Source organism: Atractosteus spatula, chromosome 5, assembly GCF_055471065.1.
Source record: "Atractosteus spatula isolate fAtrSpa1 chromosome 5, fAtrSpa1.hap1, whole genome shotgun sequence".
Lineage (NCBI taxonomy): Eukaryota > Metazoa > Chordata > Actinopteri > Semionotiformes > Lepisosteidae > Atractosteus > Atractosteus spatula.
The window spans coordinates 18,781,059-18,804,251 of NC_142710.1; the positions used below are offsets into that span (position 1 = coordinate 18,781,059).

The following is a 23,193-nucleotide window of genomic DNA, read 5'->3' on the forward strand; positions in this document are numbered from 1 at the left end:
CACAATACGACAGAACAGATATCTTGTACATGACTGAAGCAGTTACAGTACATAGTCCTGTACTAAAAGCGTGATGCTAATAGCTGATTGTTCAATAAGAGCAACCACAGTGCAACCACAGAACTGGCAGACTGCAAGAAAATATTCTTTGACTTAAAGAAACACTGTGTTATTTTTGATGTGCTGTTATGTCTTTAGATACGAAATAATGCCTGGGAGCCCCACAGGGACATACATACCAGTACAGTAAATTAAATTAATGGCAGGCGGGTATCTGTTGGAAATTAATGAATTTCCAAACAAACACAGCAAGGGGTGACACATGTTTTAAAATAGGCAATTAGAATTAAGCTGTTCTGAACGCTGAAGTTTTTCTCCTGGTGTTTCAGTGGTTGTATTATTTGTGATCCAGAAACTGATTTTGGGAGGTCTGTTCTGCATAGTTTGAGTTTTCCTCTGACAATAAGGAATACTAACAAATAAGGAAGCAAATGGCTTAAGGAAAAAACATTTTTCCAATGAAACTGCAGATATTATAGACATCATGTCATATTTCTCATCACAGTATACATCCAAAAACACAGAAGATGAGACGAACAATGTCTGTGTTTCAGAAGAATGGTAACATTTAGAAAGTTATGGAGTAGCACTGGGGACATGGTGGGTGTCTCACAGATCTTGGGTGTTAAATTCAGCCTTGGGAATCATCTGTGTGGAGTTTGCATGTTTTGTTGTGTTCAGGTGGGTGATCTTCATGTTTTCCTCCCACAGTCCAAACTCATGCTCTGTATTGTCCCAGTGTGTGTGCCCTGCAATGGACTGGCATTCTGCCTGGAGTGTATCCTGCATTGTGCCCAATCTGCCCGGTTAGATGGACTCCAACATTGCTTCACAGGGTGGAGCACTTTGTATTGATTCCTGTTAGAAGCCTGTGGGTTCAAATCTTAAGTAGAACAGCCCTTTATACCTTGAGCAAGGTATTTCACCCAAAATAATTACCAAAGTATCTAGATATACAGTACAGTCTGTATGAGTACAAATTCAAGTTGCTTTCGCTACAAGCATCAACCAAATAAATTACTAATTAACAATAGCCCATGTGTCCATTTGGTATTTTAGTTACAATTAATTTTCAATTATGCTGATTGGTGATCCTCTTTGCTATACTCTGTGTATCACATTTAAAATAGAACAGTGTTGTGGAAATCCCTTAAATGGTCTATGAAGATATGACTCAGTGAAGTTCCTACTTTGCTGACTATGAAAATGTTATTGGTGACCCCCAACATTCCTGTGCATTATGTGAGTAATTCTGCAGTATTTAGCAGGATTTTTTCTGGGTGGGAACCTGCTTTTTGTTTTATACAGTATAGTACTATTTAAAAAAATGTAAGATTAAAGGTCTTAAAAGACTTTATAACCCTTTTCCAAGCTGCTGCCAGTTTTGCGGAGTTCAACCAGTAGATGGTGATGATGTGCTTCATTTGTGGTTGCCAAATGTCATGAAATGTTGCCTCCAAGAATAAATATAGAACATCTACCATTAACAAAATAAATTAACTTCTTTGACTGACTGCGGCATTTTGCAAAGTTCAAGTGCATGAATACAGGAAATGCTTTGTTCACCCAAGATTCTGGTACACTTACACACAGAAATGCATTCTTACATGAAGTATTCTGTTTCACATAAACACATTATACAGTACACCACACAATTACGAGCAAGTATTTAACCTTAATCATTTATTTCAGCATCCATTAACACAATGACGTTTGTGGACAGACAGATACAAACGATTGGAGCACGCATGCTAAAGGTATCCTAATATTGTCTTAATTGAGTGAGTTAAATACCTTATCCCAACTCTTCTGGTGCTTTATAGCAACCATTCTCAACCCTGTTTCTAGGGGACTGCTGTGTCTTATGTTTTTTGTTCCAGCTAAGGTCCTAATCAGGCTAATTAATTTAAATTTTCTGTTCGGGGAAATTTTTCTAAATGTATTTTCAGGTTTTGAAAAATTAAATGGAATTTGTAATTGGTATGAACCCTGCAGGGAGTTTCAGTCCTCCCCTCATTCATGTGTGTTGCCTGATAAGAAAGGAACTAGGGATGTGGAGAATGCAAACGTGATTTTATAGGCAATTAGCAACTGATTAAGATTAAAAAGAAAACAGGAGGCCTTTTATCAAGATGTTTGACCAATTAAGTAATCAAATGTAAAATCACATTGTTAAGAGGACTGGTGCTGCCTCCCAACAAAAGTATACATGGTCATTAATCATTCTGTAAAGATGAGAAAATAATAAAATAATAAACATTTTGAATATACAGCCAAAGAGACAGGTGGAGAATGTAAAAATGAATTAAGCACAGCAGGCGTAGAACAGCAAAAAACTATTTCTCTGCAGTTCAGGAAAGGTTAGCTAAACAATACTTTTGTTCTGACTGTGCCAATAAGGACAATTTTCCTGTTTTCCAAATAGAGCACAGCTGGCACAGACCCTCAAGGAAGCAATCGAGTGGAACTTGCTTGTACTTGCTGCAGTCCTGTGACAAAGAGGATGGCAGATCGGCTGGAAAAGAGCTCCAAAGTCTTGTCAGCTAACTGTCAGGAAATACGCCTGCGGTCCGGGTCACAGATATGGATTTCTCACTACAGTACTAAATGGAGTTTTATAATGGAAGTTCAGGAGGGATGACAACAACTAAATTCAATCCGACTCGGCTGTCAGTAATTTGCAATCACTCCTGACATCATTTCCTCTCCTAAAACACTATAAGTACTGTACGTGATCCCCTTCTCTCCCTCACATCTGTCTTTTTACACCCCACCTCCCCATCTCCACCTCTGCAGCTGCCCCTTGGTCACTCCTCACTCTGCTTGGGGGTCCCAGTCTCCCCGTCCTGTGGCCAGGAGGTTACCCCTCAGCCAAGCGGGTTAAGCCAAATTTTCACTAAACACCCCATAATTCTTTCAGGACACTTTATTCTCGGGTGTTGTTACTCCTAGTGAAGCTGAAATGGGACTCTTATTTATTCATGAATGGAGTCCTGTGAAGACTGAGACTTGTTACTTCCCACAAATGCAATTTTTGATGGAACTGTTTCACTGTAATAGTTTATCTGAAAAAATATCATGTTAACTGAAGATCACCAATGTTGGCATCAGACACTGTATTCTGTTGAGAAAAGGGGTGTATCTGGCCTTTTTGCATGAGGGACTAGTAAGTGCAGATCACCCACAGAGGATGAAGTCACTGTTTCTGTGAATTATTACTGATGCATTTTCACATTGTTAAGTGATAGCCCCGTAGCTCAAGATAACGATTCTGGAATGAAATGGTGGCTCATTTTACAAAACTCCTTATTCACTGCAATTTACAGAACAGTGAAATATAGCAGATGAATTCCCTCACACATAAATAAGAAACTCAATTGTTTCATTAGTAAAAAGACAGGTGCAAACCTCTGTCAGTTTAGCATGAGCTGGGAAACTGTATAGTGTGTTTCTAAACATCAGCTGGTGTTTCCAGAGACTGATTGTGGCCAATTCTGGGCTGTCTCATGGCAATTTATATATTTAAATTTGTAAGTATGATCATAATTATACATCGAGCATCCACCTGGATGAGGCGACGGCAGTCATAGTGCACCAGAATGCTCACCACACACCAGCTCTTAGTGGGGAGGAGAGCAGCTGATGAGGGTCTTTGAAACAACCCCTGGATTTTCAAATGATTTCTTCATTATATTGTGATTAAAGCTTAATAAATATAACATTAATTAATAAAGGCAATTCACAATATTGTTATAATGCTATTCTGACTGCAGTCTTAAACGTATACAGTATATGTGTATCAGTGAAATTTAAATTCTGCAGTAGTTAGGAACTGATTTACCGTTTGAAGTGTCCTGGGAGAGTCTCAGAGAAAAGTAGGCGAGTCTGCTGGGTCTTTGAGATTATGCTGTTCCAGCCTGCCATGAATTGGGGAGGGGCGTGGGTTTGGGGAGGTCTGGGGAGGTCTCGGCATCCCCATTGAATCTGTTCTTCTCCTTCACTGCTCCCGTCTTCAGACAGCTTTCTCCAGCCAGGGCTCTCGCACGACATTCCTGAGGCACGGCACTCCTCGTGGTAAGTGACAATTTCTGAAGGCTGTGAAAAGTGATAAGGATTGAAAGGAAACTGAACATTTTAAGAAATTCTTATTAAAAAGTCTTTGTTCTCACAGCATGCTTCTTTCTTTAAGGAAAGTTACTTTTATAGTCTTCAATTCTGATAATTGACACACGGATATTTAAATGATTTAAATATTGACATTTTTCTTGATTTATAAAAACCCCATAAAAATATCAAGAGCACATGGAATTGTTCCAAACCATAAGGGTGCATAATAATCGAAGGTGTCAAAACATTAATAATTTGTAAACAGATTAGTATTTAAATCCATAGCCAATTATGTTGAGAAGCAGAAAGTGCAAAAGTTAAGGTGAATTATCTGGCAGCAAGGCTTCTTTTTAAAGAAGCAAAGTTCTCCTTAACTTTTTCACAGATCCAAGTAATTGTTTACAGTTTTCATGAGAAGTGTATTTTCTATACTTTCCAATTGGGACTTTTTGATTCCAAATTAAACATAACTTTCCAAATGTAATGCACCACTATATACATCCATTTACCAGACAATATTTACAATGAAGTTTGACTACCCATTAAATGGGAAAAACACTGATATACTGTTCATGTCAAGATGTCAGGTTTGAACAATGACATTAATTTCTAGGGGGGGTGGGTGTCTTCTCCCTCTTCTCCAGGTCTTTTCAATCCGGAGTGTCTGTCTTTTTATCACTCCTGCGTGGACCAGTTACTGATGCTTGGCAGCACTTGAATATCACGTCCGTAAGAATCAGCAGCTCTATGAGATGAGGCTACTTTGTGTGCTGGCTTTTGTTCTTTGCCTTTATGGCCTTCCAGGGACGGAGGGCAAAAGGGACAGTAGGAACACCACGCAGCTGGCCAAGAAGGGAAGAAGTAAGTCTGTTCCCAGCTCAGGGGAGCTCATAACCAAGGATAGCCACAGGTGCACCTGGGAGGCTTCTGGTGAGGGGGAGGTCACCCTCCTCATCAACTGTAACCACCAAGACCAGACATACTGGTGTCAGTACTTAGGGAAACCCACCCTCTGCCCCGCGTACAACTCCAAGTCCAGCCAGTACTGGAAACAGGTCGTGAGCAAGCTGAAGAAGAAGAAGAACCCCTGCGAGGGGGACAAGATCCTGAAAACCCGCCTCTGTAAAAAGTCTCCCGTCGAGTCCCACATGAAGCTGTCGGAGAAGAGCAGCACCGACACGAGGGCGGAGGACAGCGCAAAGGGCAAGGGAGGAGGCAGGAAGAAAGAGGCAGCCCCAGAGGTGGCTGACAGGAAGAAGGAGAAGAAGCCCCCGGTGGCAGAGAAGGAGGATTTTGGTGAGGTGAACGACGAAAACGCAGAGTCCGAAATGGAACCTGTTGAAAACTACTGCGCCGATGGCTGGCATTCACTTTGTAATTTCTTCGTTAAGTTATTTGATGGTTAAAGCAAATATGATGAACATGTTATTGCGGAGGTGTCAACTCTTCTGCCCTGTCGGTACGTGTTTCTTTAATGCCTCCTGAAATCAAGCCACCAACAAGGACAACAACAAAAGCATGCAGCCTAATATTGCAGAAGAATCTGGGACAGAAATAGAGCACTCTAATTTTTGTGGACTTTTCTTTCTTATTAAACTGGTATTTTTTATTCTAAATATTTACTTGAGTTTTTAAATAGTTTTTAGTAAAGAACCTAACCGTACTTGTTTGTAAATGACTGTTAATCAGGTTTGTTATATGTATCAATAAACACATTTACAGTTGTACAGAAAGTGTTTGGACTCATTAATAAAGGTAAACAATAACACTACAATACCACAAGATTGCACCATCCCTTATAATAGCTTATAGTGATTATTAACAAAGTATGTTTTAAATCATAGTAAAATGGTGGATCAAATTCAATACAAAAACAAAGTGAAAAAATACCTTTCATATGCAAGAACTTAAACTAAACATCTTTAAAGTTTTGGAAATAAGTTATCTTAAAATTATTCTTCTGGAGAGGTGTAGCATATCATGAAATGCCACACCTTCTAGTATTTGTGGAGTTTCTTATTAAGATTGTTGAAAATAATATCATTACTCACGTATGATCTGAATTTGAATTAAATGTCAGGTGGCTTGAACAGATGGGTAGAACAGGTTTCCTATGGACTATCTGGACAAAAAGTGAGCAAAAACAATATTATTTTGGCTTTCAATGGAGTAGGTAATATTATTAATAAGCAAGTGGTGTGCTATCTTAGTATTAAAAGAAACTCAAACCCTGGAGTAGAGAAAGTTAAAAAAACATGACAATCTTCGGTTCTCTTTGAACTGTATTCTTCACTGCAGAAGCAGTTTGGAAATACTAATGATATCTGGAGGCAAGTCACTAGCAGAGGAGGAAAATAGTGATAGAAAAATTATTACATTATGAAGACTGACATTTAAAATGTAGCACGTTTTTTCAGAATGCTTCAATGTAGTAAATGGATATTGGAAAAAACCAATAGCTGTATAAACATAGTGATGTGCTGGAAAGGAGAATGTCCACAAAAGCCTATAGTTCCTCTCACAAAGGTCTAATGGATCTTGAACAGGAAATAGTAATCTATACCTGCTGTGCTCTTTACTGTTTTTACTGTTGTTGCTGTTGTTAAATATCCACATTTAAAACCTATATATTATATCTGCATAACAAATACCATTATCCTGTATGAGTTTTTATCAAACTTGTAATACTGCAACTCTAGAGAAAATGTACTACTATTAATTTTGAATTAATTTTTAAACAATCAATGCACTGTCTCTAGTAAAATGAAATTGACTGAATAAGAAATATATTAACAACTGCACTTAGATAATTCCCTGTTAGTAAAAAGACAGGTACAGTAAATGAGCTCTAAAAAAGGCCAATGCGCCCTCAACAGCATCAAAACCACACAATGAAGCATCCTGCTGCCTGATTCTGCAGTACATGCAAATCTCAGAGTCTCCTGTTCAGTCAGATGGGATGCGTTTTCAACACAAGCCATCTAGATCTTGTTGATTGTGACAGAAGGACCGCAGTGGTAATATACCAGTGATATTCCTGATACAGTGCAGTGTTTAGTAGTGAGAGGTTTGAGGGGAGAGTTTGCTGTAATGCAAGGCAGTACTGTAGATTAATGAGTTCCAATATGTGGGATACTTTTTAATGCGTCAGGTATCATTGCCTAGATTAATATTTCAAGATCAATGACTTAAGCAGAAGCCTTAATCAACAAAGTAAATCTTGCAGACTATAATGTAGGTCTGATTTTTGAATGACCATTTTCAATATCCCTTATCTGGCATAAAAAATGATCCTATTTTTCTTTTCTTGAACAAAACAAATGAACAAATTCAACAAATGAACAAAAGCATGTGAAGTAAATGGAAACAATTTCAAGAGATGACATACTATATCTGCTAACACTGATACTGATACTTTTTAAAGGGACTCCTTGTCTGTTTGAAGGAGTGCTGTTGCTGCCCCTTTTATTAACATGCGTTTATTTCTAGGAAATGCCCTTGAATCCACAGAATTTGCGGGTCAAATATTTTTGAAAAGCAAGCAAATCTGATATCTCCAAAACCAGTTGTTCTGTGTCTACAAGGATTGCGTCTAAATTAGAAAAACTTGACTGATGGCATTAGTATTTTAAGTTATAAAATGCTTACAAAACCTACACTTGCTACATCTTCATTTTAAAGAGTTACTATACTAGTAGCTAAAGAACAGTGGTGCTGAAATTACACGCAGGTTTGCCAGCATATCATCATCGTTTTACTCTAAGACTTGTTACTCATAGGAAAAGCTATGAAGCTGTGGAATGGCAAGTTGGATCTTTTAAATTACAGCTTAATGTTGTTGAACAAAACACCTCCTCTCATTTGTAAGTCCTGCATCATATCAAGGGATTTTGCTAAATGGATGATGAAGTTAAAAAGAGACAACCCAGTGAGACTTCAACTCAGATACCCATTAGTGAGCCTGCATCTGCAATACAATAACATACACAAGAGAGATACATGTGTGCATGAGGGTTATAGAAATGAGGTTTTAATTTTTTCCCTGCATACTCAAGCATGCGTCAAATTAAACTACTTAATGAAACTCAGAAACACATTAGACCCTTCACACACAAGTACAGCAGTAAAATCCCATACAATGATGTTAATTACAGTAGGTCCTATATTAAAAACTTGATATTTTTTAAAAGCAAATGGGACCAAAACAGTGATTTTATTTTGTCTTCACATTTATTTTGTCTACAATTAACTATAAGGTATGGTTGTACATTATTAGCATAAACATTTAGTTAGACTAAAGTGCATTTGTTTAAAAATCAGTAATGGATCACTAAAAATCCAATGAGCTCTCTAAATGTTATAAACACAAACATAAAATATCTGATTTAAAAAGAATTTAGCACATTAATGGCAAAAGAGTACTTTTAATACATGTACTCTATTTGATGTACTGTACTAATGTGATATTACTCTTCTCCCAAAAAGCTACATAACCTAAAATGGTTCAAGGAAAAAAAAAAGATATCTCTGCCAGAACATTTTTCCCACATTGCAAAATCACCAGTCATGAGCCTTTGGACACAATGCTGCAAGCTCCTACTCATTCCTGGTATTAAAAAAATGTTCATGTCACTTGTGCCAGTTTATGATCAATGCAAGTTACTGTGACAATTGTGATGTTAAATATTTCCCCTGTAGCAAATACCATTTAGATCAGTAAAAATGAGTTGTGTAACCATAATCAGAACAAATGCAAAAATTAAAAGCATAAGACTGGAATTTAAAAAAAAAGTTTTCCCACTGGGAAATGAGGTGTAAATGTCAAGAAGAAAACAGAGGTCTATAAACTTTGGTAGCTCCCCCCATTCTAAGAACAAATTTGCTGAATTTAGACATGCGCCTACATACTTTAGTGTTATGTCTGTGCTCATAATTTGATTAAAGTGCAGTAAATGACAGAAACACATTGCTGAGACTCCTGCAGACACCTGACCCCTGCTTACCTGTCAGTGACAAATTAAAGGATATAGACTGTCTATTTGAGACTTTCTGTCAGAGTTTTAAGACACTAATCTGTCACACTTTTGTGTGAGATTAGTTCAGGGAGTAAAACTTTCCTTCTAACAAAAATGACAAATTATTCTTTGTTCAGTTTTTTTTTTTTAAAGACTCACACTTTTTCCTTCTGACATTACTGAGGGCATTGAGGGCATTACATTACAAAAGGGCATTGGAGAATACAGTGCAAAGCAGAACCACAGTATGAAGGTCTTATTGATTATTTGTATTTTGTCCTCATATGTTCACATCTTAAAAAAAATGTTTGCCTCTGCTCCATTCACAATCTTGAAAGCAGAGACTGAACTGGTTTCAGCTGGAACTGAATTGTTCCCCCTCAGGTTGTACAAAAGAGAAATTTTATTTGTGCAGAGTGAAGGACAGTGATTTGTCCTCTGTCTCTATGAGAGAGTGACAGTATCTACATTCTCAGCACATGACATTATGAAGAGCGAAAGCAGCCTCCTGTTAAAAATCTCTCAAACTCCACAAAAGAGATAAGAGAAAAGCACCAAGTGTTATTAGAAGCTGCGGTTTGTTTTCACTCAAGGTTAACCTTTATTTTTCTTCAAAGTCAAGTTACGTTTGCAGCAGGAAATGTCACATATTCATTCAAATGTCTTGAGATGATTTGTCAAGTAAAAAATAAAGTTGATTAATTTTGTATTCATGCCATCTAAAATATACCTTTTTACATTTGACACCCCCCCCACACACACACACATATCTGCACTGCCACTGCAGTGTTTAAAAAAACTAAATGGTATAAAAAAATTGCCTGGGGCCAGTTTAACTGCAATGATTTAATGAGGCATACATAAACACTTCACATTCAAAGGAACCTTAGTGGCAAACTAGGTCAATACTGGAACAACTACCAGACTCCCATACGTTCATCTTTAGTTCTTTGTCATGCTTCTATTCATTCACCTCCTACATTTACTTCCTGGCGTCCTCCAAGTGTACTCAGGGATCTCTCAACAAGGACTCTAATGCAGCCTACTGTGATCTACTGATTATTGATTTTTGGACTTTCTGGCTCATTTCTTCATCTTCTGTTGACCAAACCAAGTTCAAAGCAGGGCCTGCCATTTTCCCCATTGCAGATCTAGCCCTGGAAGCTATCTACTACACTTACATATCTTCATGTTTGATGAGAATTCTGGAAATTTGCAGCTCTGTACCCTTTCCCATTCTGGAAAGACGGAAAATGAAATAAACAATGCCCCATCTTCACACGGGTGCAAAAAGAGGTCCTGTCTGTACAAATTGCATAACCTCCACTGGAAACAAAAGTGGAGAAAATTCAGCATTTGAACAGAACTTTGTGAAAATCGAGCACATCTTTTCCCTGCAGATGAATGCTAATACTACACTTCTAAAAAGGCTTTTGTTTCCTAATGAAAGAGATGTAATGTAATGTAACATGTAGTAGGAATGTTACAGTATGTAATCTTACATCTTGATGTTATTCACATATTTAAGTTTGAGTCTGCTTATCTTCAAAGCTGACAAAAAAAAACAGTTCATATATCAGAAGCTTAATTTAAATACAGTATGAAGTAGATACAGTATATAGTGAAATGCCCACTGACTTTGTACTGTAAGTCATAATATAACAGCAGCTCTCAGACTTGAGGCAGTGGATTACTCATTTCACCACGTTATTTCAGAGTTCACCACAACACCAGGAAAACAAATAATGTCATCTTCCTCTTCCTTGAGGTTACATACTGTAAGTACGCATCAACCACTGCTAGAATGCTCCGGACAATTGCTAAGCAACTACTTAGATCAACTGGGCAATGTTCTTAATTAAAAACTGTTGTCTTGTTTTAGCACAAGATAGAGATGCTAAGATTTCTAATTAAGAAACCAATGAGAATGTGATTAAATCCCACAAACAAGGAAAAATTCTCTCTTACAAACAAAGGTTACTATCTGATCGTTTTGGAAATTGTGAATAACCCTTTATTTTAAACCAGTAATACATCTAGAATTAATTAAGTCTTTTGGGACATACCATTGATAAAAATTAATTAGGATGTTATTATTTTCACTGGTAGCCAAACAATCAGATCTGATTGTATGTCAGGGCAGTCTGACCATTTCTCAGTGTTGCAGGTTACACCATAATTCCTGTAAATTAGGTCTGAAATGAAGGTACCAATTAATGTGAGCTGTGGCGCTTTAGATGTCTGCCTACAGAATGCAGGGCTTATGTAACAAAAGCTTCATTGTGTTTAGTTCCCAAACAGTTTGCAGATGGCAGTGCTTTATCTGTGCCATAAACCAGATAGTCCATCAGCCTTGAAGCAGATAGATCTGTGCACTTCAAAAGACTGATTTTTAATTTATTGAGAAAAACTAAACCAGACAAGCAAAACCATGACTACATTATGAAGTATCTGTCATAACAGCATCAATGCAGAAATTGGTTAAAAAAAACAAGTTTTCTTAGCCAGATGGGTATAATTTACACAAAGCTTGGAGTCCATCCAGTGTTTTTATTGATGTTTTTTTTTAATTACGTTGAGATGCGTGCCAAAAAACAAATCGTTTGGACATTACTGAGCTCGACCACCACGAAAGCCCTCAATGCCATGTTAGAAACTACCTTAAATACAAAATGTTAGATGCCTTAGATTTTCAACCCAAAGTTTTTAAAAGTTCTTTGGTTGTTTTTAAAGGTGATAAGTATGACTTAACACAATGCAATGTTTAATTTAAAGCTTTTCCTTTTGCTTTGTCCTGTTGACACATCTCCCCCCACTTCTTCCTTGGCAGATTTGAATGTTTAATGATGCATATGTTTGTTTGAGTGTGGGGGGCCAGAAAGGAATCCCAACTCTGCCCACTTGAGAGCGGGTGAATAGCGAGAATCGCCTGATCCCCATGGTGTGATTTTACACGCCAGGCTCCGCCCCTCCTCGGCCCTCCTTGGCCCCTCCTCCCCCCCTCCTGCCACAAACTGGACATTGCTTTATGTTAATGAGACTACTGAGAGAGCTCCAGACCTACTCCTGGTAATGTATTTAGACATTTATAGAGTACAAAAATAAAGTTATAGGATCCTCATTTCATTTTATGTAAGTCCTCAAAAAATGCTTTTTTTTTAACACAATGTTACTACATTTACACATGATAAAGTCTCCATTATTTATTCTATTCCAGAACTAGTGAACTGCACACGTTTTAAGTCAGAAGCATAATTCTACTGTTAGGATGAAACCATTGAAAAGAAAGTTTATTAAATGCATTTTTGTTTCAATGATTCTCATCAACATTTCTGTGTAAAGAATCAAACTGAGGTAGTATAAATATGTTGTTCTGTGTGCTCTTCATGTATAGTTATGGGGTTCTTCATGTATCTCTAAAATCACCTTTGGCCTCTGAATCTCAGGTTAACTCCTCAAACTGATGTAAACAGATGTAAACTTTCCCAAGTGTCCTGTTGTTGTATATAAATTCCACACTTGTTTACACTTTGCCCTACATGACATGTAAATAGAAAGGGACCTAGGTATACTGTTGTGCTAATAGGTTTTGGGAAGTGCATTTCAAACCAAGATCAGTCAGACGCTAAGACGCAAGTGGAATGAATAAATAAGAACTGGAGGAACTTCTTTACACAAAGGGTGGTTGGAGTCTGAAACAAGCCCTGAGCCATGATGTTGCTGTAGCTAATACTGTGGCTTCTTTCAAGAAACGGCTGAATGAGATCCTCACTTAGCTAGCGACTAACAACCAAACGAGTTCAAGCTTGGCCTCCTCTTGTTTGTAACCTTTCTGAAGTTCTTGCAGAAAAATAAAGAGGAAGCCCCGGAACAAATCCCCCCAGCCTTCACAGTTACAGACTCTCTCACAGCAGTGACCTCAGAGAGTTCCCACAAACGGAGCCCCAATCATGCAGTCTTTTCTTCATTAAGACTCCAATTTTCAGTAAAGATGAAACAATCACATTTATGGACATAAGGTGCATTGCTTTCTTAGCAAACACAATTCTTTTGAAATTTGCAGAACCTCAGAGTGAGCAAGTGCCTCACTTCTTCAAACAGTGCTACTGTTACAGGTCTTTTAAAATTAAAGCCATTGAGTTCTTTCAAATAATTATGTCTGCCCTTACAACTCTGATGGGTACGACTGAGCACGAGCCAGTTTTGTTTGGCTTCAGACTGAAAGAAAATAAATATTATGAGGTGATGTTATGTGAGGCTTTCAATCAGGAACCAAGATTTCTGCAGATTGGAAAGCCTTTTTGCGAGCCTCTCGAAAGGCAGACAAGCAGGTCTCAATTGCAAAGCAAAGAGCATGATAATACCAATATAAATTACAGAGTAGAAGCAGAGTGCAGTAATCTGCTCTCGGCTCAAACTTTTGCAAATGAGCTGCTGAATTTGTAGACCACGCTTAACTGACCTCCTGCCATTCACAGCCAGCCTTTCATTTAAATCAGCAACAAATTTATCATTATCATTGTCGGAGGCTTGGGGGGAATATCAATGAGGGCCACACAGTGGAAGATCACTGCTCGCCAGCGTTAACAAGATGAGAGGATTCAGGGCTTCTCCTTTGTTTTTGGCTCCTGACAAACAGTGACAGATTTATATGCATGCTTCAGTCCTGACAGCGAAGACGCCCCCTCCGCTCAGTCATTGAGGGTTAACAGCACCAGGGATTCCACTAGTCCTGGCTCCACCAGCCTAGCACCTTGGCATGAAATGGTTTCTTAACAATTCATCACCTCTCCACATCGCAAGAAGAAAAACCCTTTCTCTGTCTCGTCAAGGCAGCTCTGTTGCTGTTGTGCCTCGGGCCACATGGTGTGAGCAAGCTCTTTGGTGCTATTCTTCAACATAATCAGCAGACATTCAGGCTCGTTGGGGAGCACATTGAATCTGGGCCATGATGTCATGCCACCCATAGAGGGGCACCAGCACAGGGAAGGAACAAGAGGATGTGCGTCTGCTAGCAAAAGTACAAGTTTCACTCGCAACCTGCAGATGATTGTTGCTGCTCTCAGTTTGTAATCCACGAAGTTAAAATGAAGTTATACACCCTGATGTAGGATGTGAGGACAAATGGCACCTGTCCTGTTTATGTGTGGCTCAGCACTTTCAATGCCTTTAATTGAAATGTTCAGTCCTAATCATTAACATTGTGACCACAGATAGCATAACTTGGCTTGCTTGAAACAGGAGTGATGATTACGAATGCTCTGGTACATAATGGCCACTTGTATCTCATTTAGCACTCATGTAGAATCTCTGAAACAAAATGTGATCCAGTTTTGTTACATCAGTGATAAGTCCTTTTAAATTATTTTGCTTGGAATGCTTATTTAAAATGATTAACTAATAAAAACAAATTGAATCAGGAATGCCCCATTAAACTACATTACAACTAGGCACTGAACGCTGATGTATGCATTCAAGGTTAGGAACTTTCACTTGTAACTTGACAGAAAGCTGTATTTTAAATTTCTACAGCATCGAGGAAATATTTATAGTATATTTTACGATGAAATGTGTGATGAACAGTAAAAGTACAAGTTTCCTAGCTTTTCCCTCCTTCAACAGGAAAAAAGTACTGCCCAACATGCTTTCCTCATAATCTTGAGAAAACAACGAGAATTACTGCACAGCCTACCTTAAGGTAATAAGAGAAAACCCTGCCAACAGGTACTAATTCTCATCTCAAAATCTCAAATTTGCTTTACTCCTGCTGTAAACGTGACAAGAAATGCCCACTTTTATGACATTTGATGTTAAATATTTACTGCTGTGAGTGACATTTGTGTCTGTAAAATGTAATGTTTTGTATTTCCAAAAAGGTAGAAGTGCAGATCATTTTTGTCTTTTACAACCCCTAAAAAGAAATGAATGGTTGTTAATCGACTCAAACTTTCTCTGAGGTGTACCATACCAATCTTCACATGGTGAATTATTCAATTCAAATCAACTTTATTTGTCATTATACTTACACAGGTGCATAGTATAGTGAAAAGTGTCTCTCATTAGTCACTCAGGTGCAGTATATAAATAGAACAGAAGATAAGACAACAGACAGTAATACAATAACAATAACAGTGTAATAACATAACAGTGTAATCAAAACTGTGCAAATACGCAAACAGAAAAAAGAATACAACAGGACAAAAACAGTGCAAAAGTAATTCGGGGAACAGTGCAAAAATAGTATGGTGATTAATAAATATTACAACTAATACAGTTTTAAGTACAATTTCAGCTTACATTCAGTTGTCGTGTATGTAGTGGTGTTGGAGTACAGTCATTGTGGGTACAGGAAGAAGTTAGGAGAGATCACAGTATGATGGGAGGGAGTGGGGGTGTCACCAGCTTGACGGCTCTGGGGAAGAAGCTATTTTGGAGTCTAGTTGTGTGCGACTGGAGTGTCCGGAACCTTCTGCCAGATGGTAGGGGGACAAACAAGTTATGATTGGGGTGAGTGGGGTCAGAAATAATTTTGGTGGCTTTTTTCATACTTCTGGTGTTGTAGATTTCCTGGATGGATGGTAAGGCACTGCTGATGATGTGTTGGGCAGTTTTGACCACCTGCTGCAGTGCCTTACGGTTGGATGTGGTGCAGTTGCCGTACCAGACTGTGATGCAGCTGGTCAGTATGCTCTCCACCGTACATCTGTAGAAGTTGGTGAGGATCTGTGGATGCAGGCGTATTTTCTTCAGCCTTCTCAGGAAGTACAGCCACTGTCCTGTCTTCATGATGAGACTGGAGGTGTTGAGCGTCCATGTGAGGTCCTTAGAGCTGTGGACCTCACATGTAGAGATGTAGATGTAGAAATATACAGTATCTGCAGTAAACTCCACAGTATCTACCACTTCCACGAACTGTTGTTTCTATTTGTGTCCTCTGGGTCATGTTTCAAAACGGTTGTAAGAGTAGTGAACAAGCTACCCAGCCATGTGGTTGATGCCAGTAGTTTATATAGCAGAGTTTAATGAGATCATAGCATCGATAAACTACTAACTAGGAAATGGACTGGGTGGGCCCAATGACCTCCTCTAAGTTGTAACCTTACTTATGTTCTTATCCACTGGACGACTGATGTGGTCCTCACTGACATCAAAGCAGATTCCCGGCAAAGTCAAAGAATCACTGATGTACAACAAATCATTCTCTCTCTCATTGGTTTTTACACATCTGAGAAAAGCCTAATTGCACATTGTCATGACCTCAGTTCAGCTTTTATTATCTCTAATCTTTTTGCTTTTCTGAATGGGAGTTGAATTATATTAAAAAATACCTGCAGTGCTAACAGTTATTGAAGATCAGCTGATCTCCATTCTGTTCTCTCCCGGAGGCTATCATTATTGAATTAATGTAATTTGAAATAGAGGGAAAGTTAAAAAATGGAGAATAATGGTAACATATGTTGCTAAGGAGATTTATTAGAATTATTGTACAAGGTATGAATTCTTGACTATAACAATCATTGCCTGAGAACTGCTTAGTCTATCCAGTTTAAAAATGCCAAAGCAAAAATGTAAAACCTGTTTCAGAGTAACACATACAGCTTATACTGCAGCGCTATAATTTAAAGGAGCTGGGTATGTTGACTGTTACCGAGACACCATTGAATCACATCCATTTTGTCAGCTACAGTGTAATTATCACTCCATGTAGCAACCTCTTGACTACAGAGCAAGGCAGACATTCCTGAGGTACCTCGGTTGTGTTGAATCAGGACACCATTGTCTACCATGGACTGCTTTTTGTATTTTTTGCCAACTAAATGTAGCTTACTAATAAAGAAAACCTTCATGTATTCAGCATCATACTTTTGAAACATTGTGTTGGTCAAATACTTCAAGGGTTCAGAGATGATACAGTGCAAAATAATTCCCATAATCACACACAAAAATAAATGAAACAACAAAAAGAAACACTTTCCTAACCTTGAAACAGAAGCTGTCTCATAACTTTTTGCATGGTATACGATATAAATAGCGTGGCAACAGAAATATCAACAATATATAATAGTATAATCAATCCCTTGTAAACTCTTTCATGCCTGGCTGAAGGATTGACAAGTCTATTTTGATGTTGAAGCTAAAGTGTTTTACTATGTCCACTAACAATGTATATATGAAAGTACATGGAAGGGAAAGCAAGGAACAAGCCCGCAGTGCTGAAGACCAGGACTTCATCATTTGAAGTCAGAGGGGAAGCCCTTGAAGAGTACACTCTAAATATTCCACCTAGCAAAAATATGTCAGAATAGGAAACAAAGTCCATCCTGCATGGGAAGAGGGAGTAACCATATGCAAATCACTGCACGTCTCCTCAGCTTTAATCCCATAAAGAATTTCTAGGATGTTAATTTGGCCATCGCTCCACGCTCATAAATCTAACGTTCTGTATAGCACAGCAGCCAGATGCCTTCGGGCAGCCTCTTTCAGACTCCAATCTGCAGCGAGGCCTTCTGGATCCTGCCTCAGTCAGAAAAAAATCCAATAAAAGGCTTTGTTTTTAAGAGCTGTGGAGCAGCTTCCCACATTTTGTTACAAAAGACAAGAAGAGAGCTGCAGAGGAATGTCTTGGGCTTCCTTCGAACCTGTGGTCCCGCCCTGCTCTCCCACTGGCACACACAGTGCAAACACTCCAACTTCATTCTAATTAGCGAAAGGAAGATAACGCTTTGATTTTGAAGGATTAATACCTCATTCAGTCCAGAAGGATTAGTGCTCCCTAAAACAATGACAAGATGTGTCTTTGCTCCAGGCAATCGTATAAAAAAAAAGCATGCTTCAGGAAAGGGACAAAATAACAAAAATGTGGCAAAACAAACCCCAAACAACCTGGGAATTTAATTTCATAACTACAAATGGATAATGAGATGTTTTATTCAAACGGACAATATCATTGTGTATTAAATGATAGTCTTAAAAAGGTTTATCCACTAAAGCAAAACAAAGCCCCACAGGAGTACTCATAACTAAAATAAAAATATGAAGATAACAAATGTTTCTTTTTTTAACCATGAATGAGATAACCACATACAATTGCACCCTAACTCTTAAGCTCCCTTTTCCAGATAACCCTAACCCTGTAACACAACCATAACCCCAGCCTCACAACACCTCATGCTATCTGCCTGCTGGAAATGAAACCTGAATGATGACATGTTCTCAGGACCTGCTCGAGTGTGGCGATGCATTGACATTTTCTCATTAAACACACAGAGTGGGGTTCGAGACACTTCTCACTAGATGAGGGAGTAAAAATGACTGCAACAGAAAGCCCTTGTAACCAGTGTGTTCAAGAGAATAAAACACTCCAGTTGGTCGGTGTCTGGTGAATATTTGTTTTCACCTCTTGTCAGGAAATCTGAATTAGATGCAACATTAAACATAAAGAGTAATAAGTGCCAGAATACTAATCAAGAAAAAAACATTCCAACGTGTTGTTTTATTCATGATACCGTCTCTAGGTTTCCCCACAACTCACTATCTTTGAATGTATCAAATCAGTTTCAAGAGATCCGCTCCTGGACACACACACCGTTCTTACACTGAGTAACATTTGAGTTCAGTAGCATCATGAAAAACACGAAAATCCAAAAAATTCTCTCCATGGTTTAACGACATGAGACTCTCTCTCAAATGAAAGTGTTGTAGATTGAAATGGAAATGGAGACAAAATGACTCTTTTCACTTCGCACCTAGTTTTGTGCACCTGCCTCTTGTTCCAGCCTCCTTCCCGTTCCCTTAAAAGCCAGACACTCAGTCAGTTCCGAGCTCTGCATCTGATTCCCATATCATTGTGAGCCCGGGTCCTGATGCGTCTGGCTCCGTCATGTTTTTAAGCCTCTGTTCCTGTTCCCCCTCCCGGTTCCGACCTGGTTCCTGGTTTTAACCCCTCTGTTCCTGATGGACCGCCTGGCTTTGGACTTTGCCCGTTTTTTGGCTTCCCCGTCTTTATTACTTTTGGATTGTTTGCCTCGGCCACACCTCCCCCGTGCACCAGCGCACCATGGACACTCCCCCCTGTCCTCATTCCCGTCTCCTGCATGACTTTTCCCCCCAGTGTTTCCTCACTTTTCCCCGGATTGTGTCGTCCGCATAGGGTCCAGAAAGAACTGTTCTGTTACAACAGCATCATGAAGTACAAACAGGCCTTATTTCCAGCTCACTCAACCTACAACCAAACTTAATAGATTTTGAATAAAACAATATTTTATTGCTATTCAATACTATAGCTGATCTAACAAACTGCAGGGTTCACTGTTAACTACCCCTTTAAGTTTTATTTGTATTGCAGTTATGGACTACTCCAACGAAAACCCACCAGTTTTAGGAAGTAACAGAAAGTGCTGTGTGCAGCTTGAGAAATGTTACCTTGTTCCTACTGCCAGTCAGCAATCAGCCTATCCTTGAATCCTACCACACAGACAGAAATAACCGGACTATTTCCCAAAGCCAAAGTGACAACATGTCTTAGGCCTCAAAACAATTAGTGCAGCAGAAGTCTCACATCATCTTGTAATAAATATGATCAACATTTTTCTGCTCTCAGGCACTTTTTCAGTTGCAGTAATGTTTGGTGGGTGACAGGCACTCCTCAGGAAACTAGATTGGGACCCTAATTCTCTAAAATAATATAGACCTATTTCTTATCTCCTGCGCTGCTCTAAAATCTCAGAGAAAATGGTTGCAAATAAACAACATTTCTTTACGTCAACTGAAAAATTAAAGAAATTCAGGTCTGCTTTTCACCCTGCTCATAGCACCAAACAGCCAAACAGCTTTGGTTAGAACAGGGAATGACGTTCTCCTGTCTTCGGACACTTCCTCGACACAGCTTTTGACATCGTCGACCATCAAATACTAATTAATCAGTCAGAAACCCACGTGTGCTTCTTTAGCTGTATCCTCACTTGGTTCAAGCCATGCATTCCAGTACGTTCAAAGGTATGGTGCATGTTCATATTAAGCAGAAGTTACATGCGAAGTCCCGCAACGCTCTGGGCTTGGTCCTGCACTGACTGTGCCACTGTATACAGTCTATGCTCCTGCTAGCGGTGAAAACAATATCAGTTTTCACTGTTATACTGATGACACACCACTGTATTTATGAAACCCCATGACTCCTCAGGCACAAATAATCTTCCTTCCTTGCTGACATCAAAAACTGTATGATGAGTAGCTTTTTAATGCTAAAACAGAGCTCTTACTATAAGGAATGAAGTATTTTGGACTGTCTGATTTAAAATAAAGATGGCTAATGGCTCAGCCCCAAAGCTTCAATATGTAATTTGGATGTATGGTTTGATCTAGAGGTCCTGATTGATTCTCATGTAAAAAACACCTAGAGCAGCAGGATAAAGTGATTTTCTTTCCAACACAGGAGACAGAAAATGATACACACACTTGTTAGATCCCTACTAGACTGTTATATTGGGTTTTTGTCTGATATACTCAGCTGCACTATATCTGAATTCAACTTGTTCAAAATGGTTCTGAAAACCTCTTAACAAAAACAAATAAAAACCAAACATGAGCATTTAACTCCACTTTTTCCCACATTACCTGGGCTCCCAAAACCTGTTTACTGACCTCTGAGCCGTAGATGGCCCGGCAATGCTTAATGACACTCAACTCTGGTGAAGGTGGGGCATCTGCGGTAGAACGGTCTCATTCGCAACTCGTAAGAAAACCGTTGTTACGTGAAAAGCGGGTGGATGCGAGCCGTCCTGTTGGAGTAATGACAGCATTTCAGGATGAGCCCAGCAGTTGAAGTCCAGGGGTTTGATGAGTGCAGCACAGTGCTGCAGCGGGGCTCTCTGTTGTACTCACATTCGTCTTTCTTCACATCTGTGCCAAACCTACTGGCCCTATTTTAGCCAGTCTACAGAAAACCTTGAATGACGGGCAAAAAAGGCTGGGCTTTACTCCTGGCGTTCCAAGGTTTAATGGTCAATAATTAATGATCAATTAATCGAAATAACATTAAAACCTTTAAACCAAACCCAATATCCAGATCTTATTTTTCTCAAATCATACAGACACGAACAGACGGTTCTTCTGATTATCTATATGTTGTATATTGTAATGATTATAATATATAATACTGTATGATACTGTATGATATCTGTATTCTGTATACACTCAAAGAAGAAGTAGGCTCCACAGCCGAAACATTGTGTCTCTTTTCTTTTAAGCATGGAGTAAACCTCTACTGTTCCTTTGCAGCCTACGCATGCTGACACAACTACAATACTTAGTGTACTTGAAATACTGTATATGATTATACAGTGTTTTGCAAAAGTATTTTCCTGTTTCCAGCGATTTCCCATTTTGCTGAAATGTGAATTAAAATATAAATTATTTTAAAAGTAATTATTTGATATAAAAACTTGAATGTTCATACTGAAGGCTTTAAAGGGTTAAAGAAATTAAAACTGCAAGGAAAATGCCAAGGCTAAAATATGTAGACTGCATAAGTATTCATCCCCTCACTTCTCTGTTTCGTTGTTCTGAGATTTCTTTCACCACCTGCAGGGAATTAGTGTGCATATTGGAAATCTAAATACTTATACAAAGGGAAGTAATGGCAAATTAAATTCTCCTGTTTGAAATGAAAAACATGCAGCGAGTTTAGCTCTGCCAAACCTTAAAATGGTATTTCTAATGCCTTGTTTTTTTTATCATTGTCCATTTAGCTTAATCCTCTTCTGGATTCCTTGATTTGGTTTATATTCAAATATTAACATGTTAATAAAATAGGAAAACCTTTGAAGTGAAAAGACTGGAAATCATTCCTAGGTATATCCATAGGTGGACAGCCTAGTTTCAGAGATTAAGCACTGAAGAGGATCAGTTTACTCTCCTGTCCTTTGCAGTTGCCATTGAAAGTCTGTTGGAATGTAGCAATTGATGAGAAATGCAAATTGTAATATAAAAAGAAGTCAATGTAAGGTAAGGAAGACTTCAAACAAGAGTCCAGTTATCCTCTCTAACCTGTTGGATTGCTAGACTCTATTTGATGCGAGTAGTTCATCTAGTAGCTTCTTGAAAGAAGCCAGAGTATCAGCAGCATGTGTGGGCAGCTTGTTCCACACTCCCACAACTTTTTGTGTAAAGAAATACCTCCCGTTCTCAGTCTTTATGCGCTTCTCCTTAGTCTTCTCTTGTGACCTGTTGTTCAGGTTTCATGCCTGATATACAAGAGCCCCACCACCTTAATTTTGTCTGTGCTTCTGAGGGATATGAAGACATGAGTAAAAACGCCACATTTCTCTCTGTTCAAGACTAAAAAAAAATCAGTGCTTTTAGCCTGTCACTTTAATGGCAACCTAACACAATGAAACTGTTGAGGTATCCAGTAAAAACAATATGAACCACACAAGATATCTAATCCTTTAAGCTGTAAATTCTGTTTCTGGCTCTTTCACGAAGAAGGATTTTACTTTAAGAAAACATTTCAAGGATAAGAGAAGATCACTTTATTAGCCCTATACAATTTCTTGCATTAGGAATTCATCTTTTTGCATACCCCAGCTTGCTCTCTACGAGACACAGACAGGGAGAGAAGCTTGGGGTCAGAGCGCAGGGTCAGCCATTGTACAACGGAGTAGGACTCCTCCATATGCCATGGGATTTGAACCGGCAACCTTCCAGCTACAGGCGCAGATCCTTAGCCACGGTGCCACCACTTCACCCATCTTTTAAAAATCTAACCATTTTTACTATCTTCAGTGTTCTTTTGGTGGCTAACATGCCTCACATTATAACCTTTTAAATCTTTTTTTGCAATGAGAACCTGGTGATAAGATTAAGATGGTAGCTGTGTCACTGGAATTCTTTAATGGTTACACAACTGAAACCCCCCCACACAGAACCTGACTAGGCACGCTAATTGAACAGATGGCAAATTCCTGCATTTCCAAAAACCCATTCAAACTACTTTCATTCCACAAATAGCAGC

General features: G+C 38.7%; 1 protein-coding gene across 1 annotated transcript; it reads left to right on the top strand.

The window, feature by feature from the left end:
• The first annotated feature begins 4,068 nt into the window (after positions 1 to 4,068).
• fgfbp3 (fibroblast growth factor binding protein 3) lies at positions 4,069 to 5,900 on the top strand. The gene is made up of 2 exons (XM_088917401.1): positions 4,069 to 4,134; positions 4,812 to 5,900. The coding sequence occupies exon 2, from the start codon at positions 4,920 to 4,922 to the stop codon at positions 5,571 to 5,573; it is 654 nt and encodes a 217-aa protein (XP_088773527.1). The 5' UTR covers positions 4,069 to 4,134; positions 4,812 to 4,919; the 3' UTR covers positions 5,574 to 5,900.
• The last annotated feature ends 17,293 nt before the right edge of the window (positions 5,901 to 23,193 follow it).

Coding starts and splice junctions, on each gene's coding strand:
- fgfbp3 (XM_088917401.1), top strand. CDS start 4,920: ATGAGGCTACTTTGTGTGCTGGCTTTTGTTCTTTGCCTTTATGGCCTT.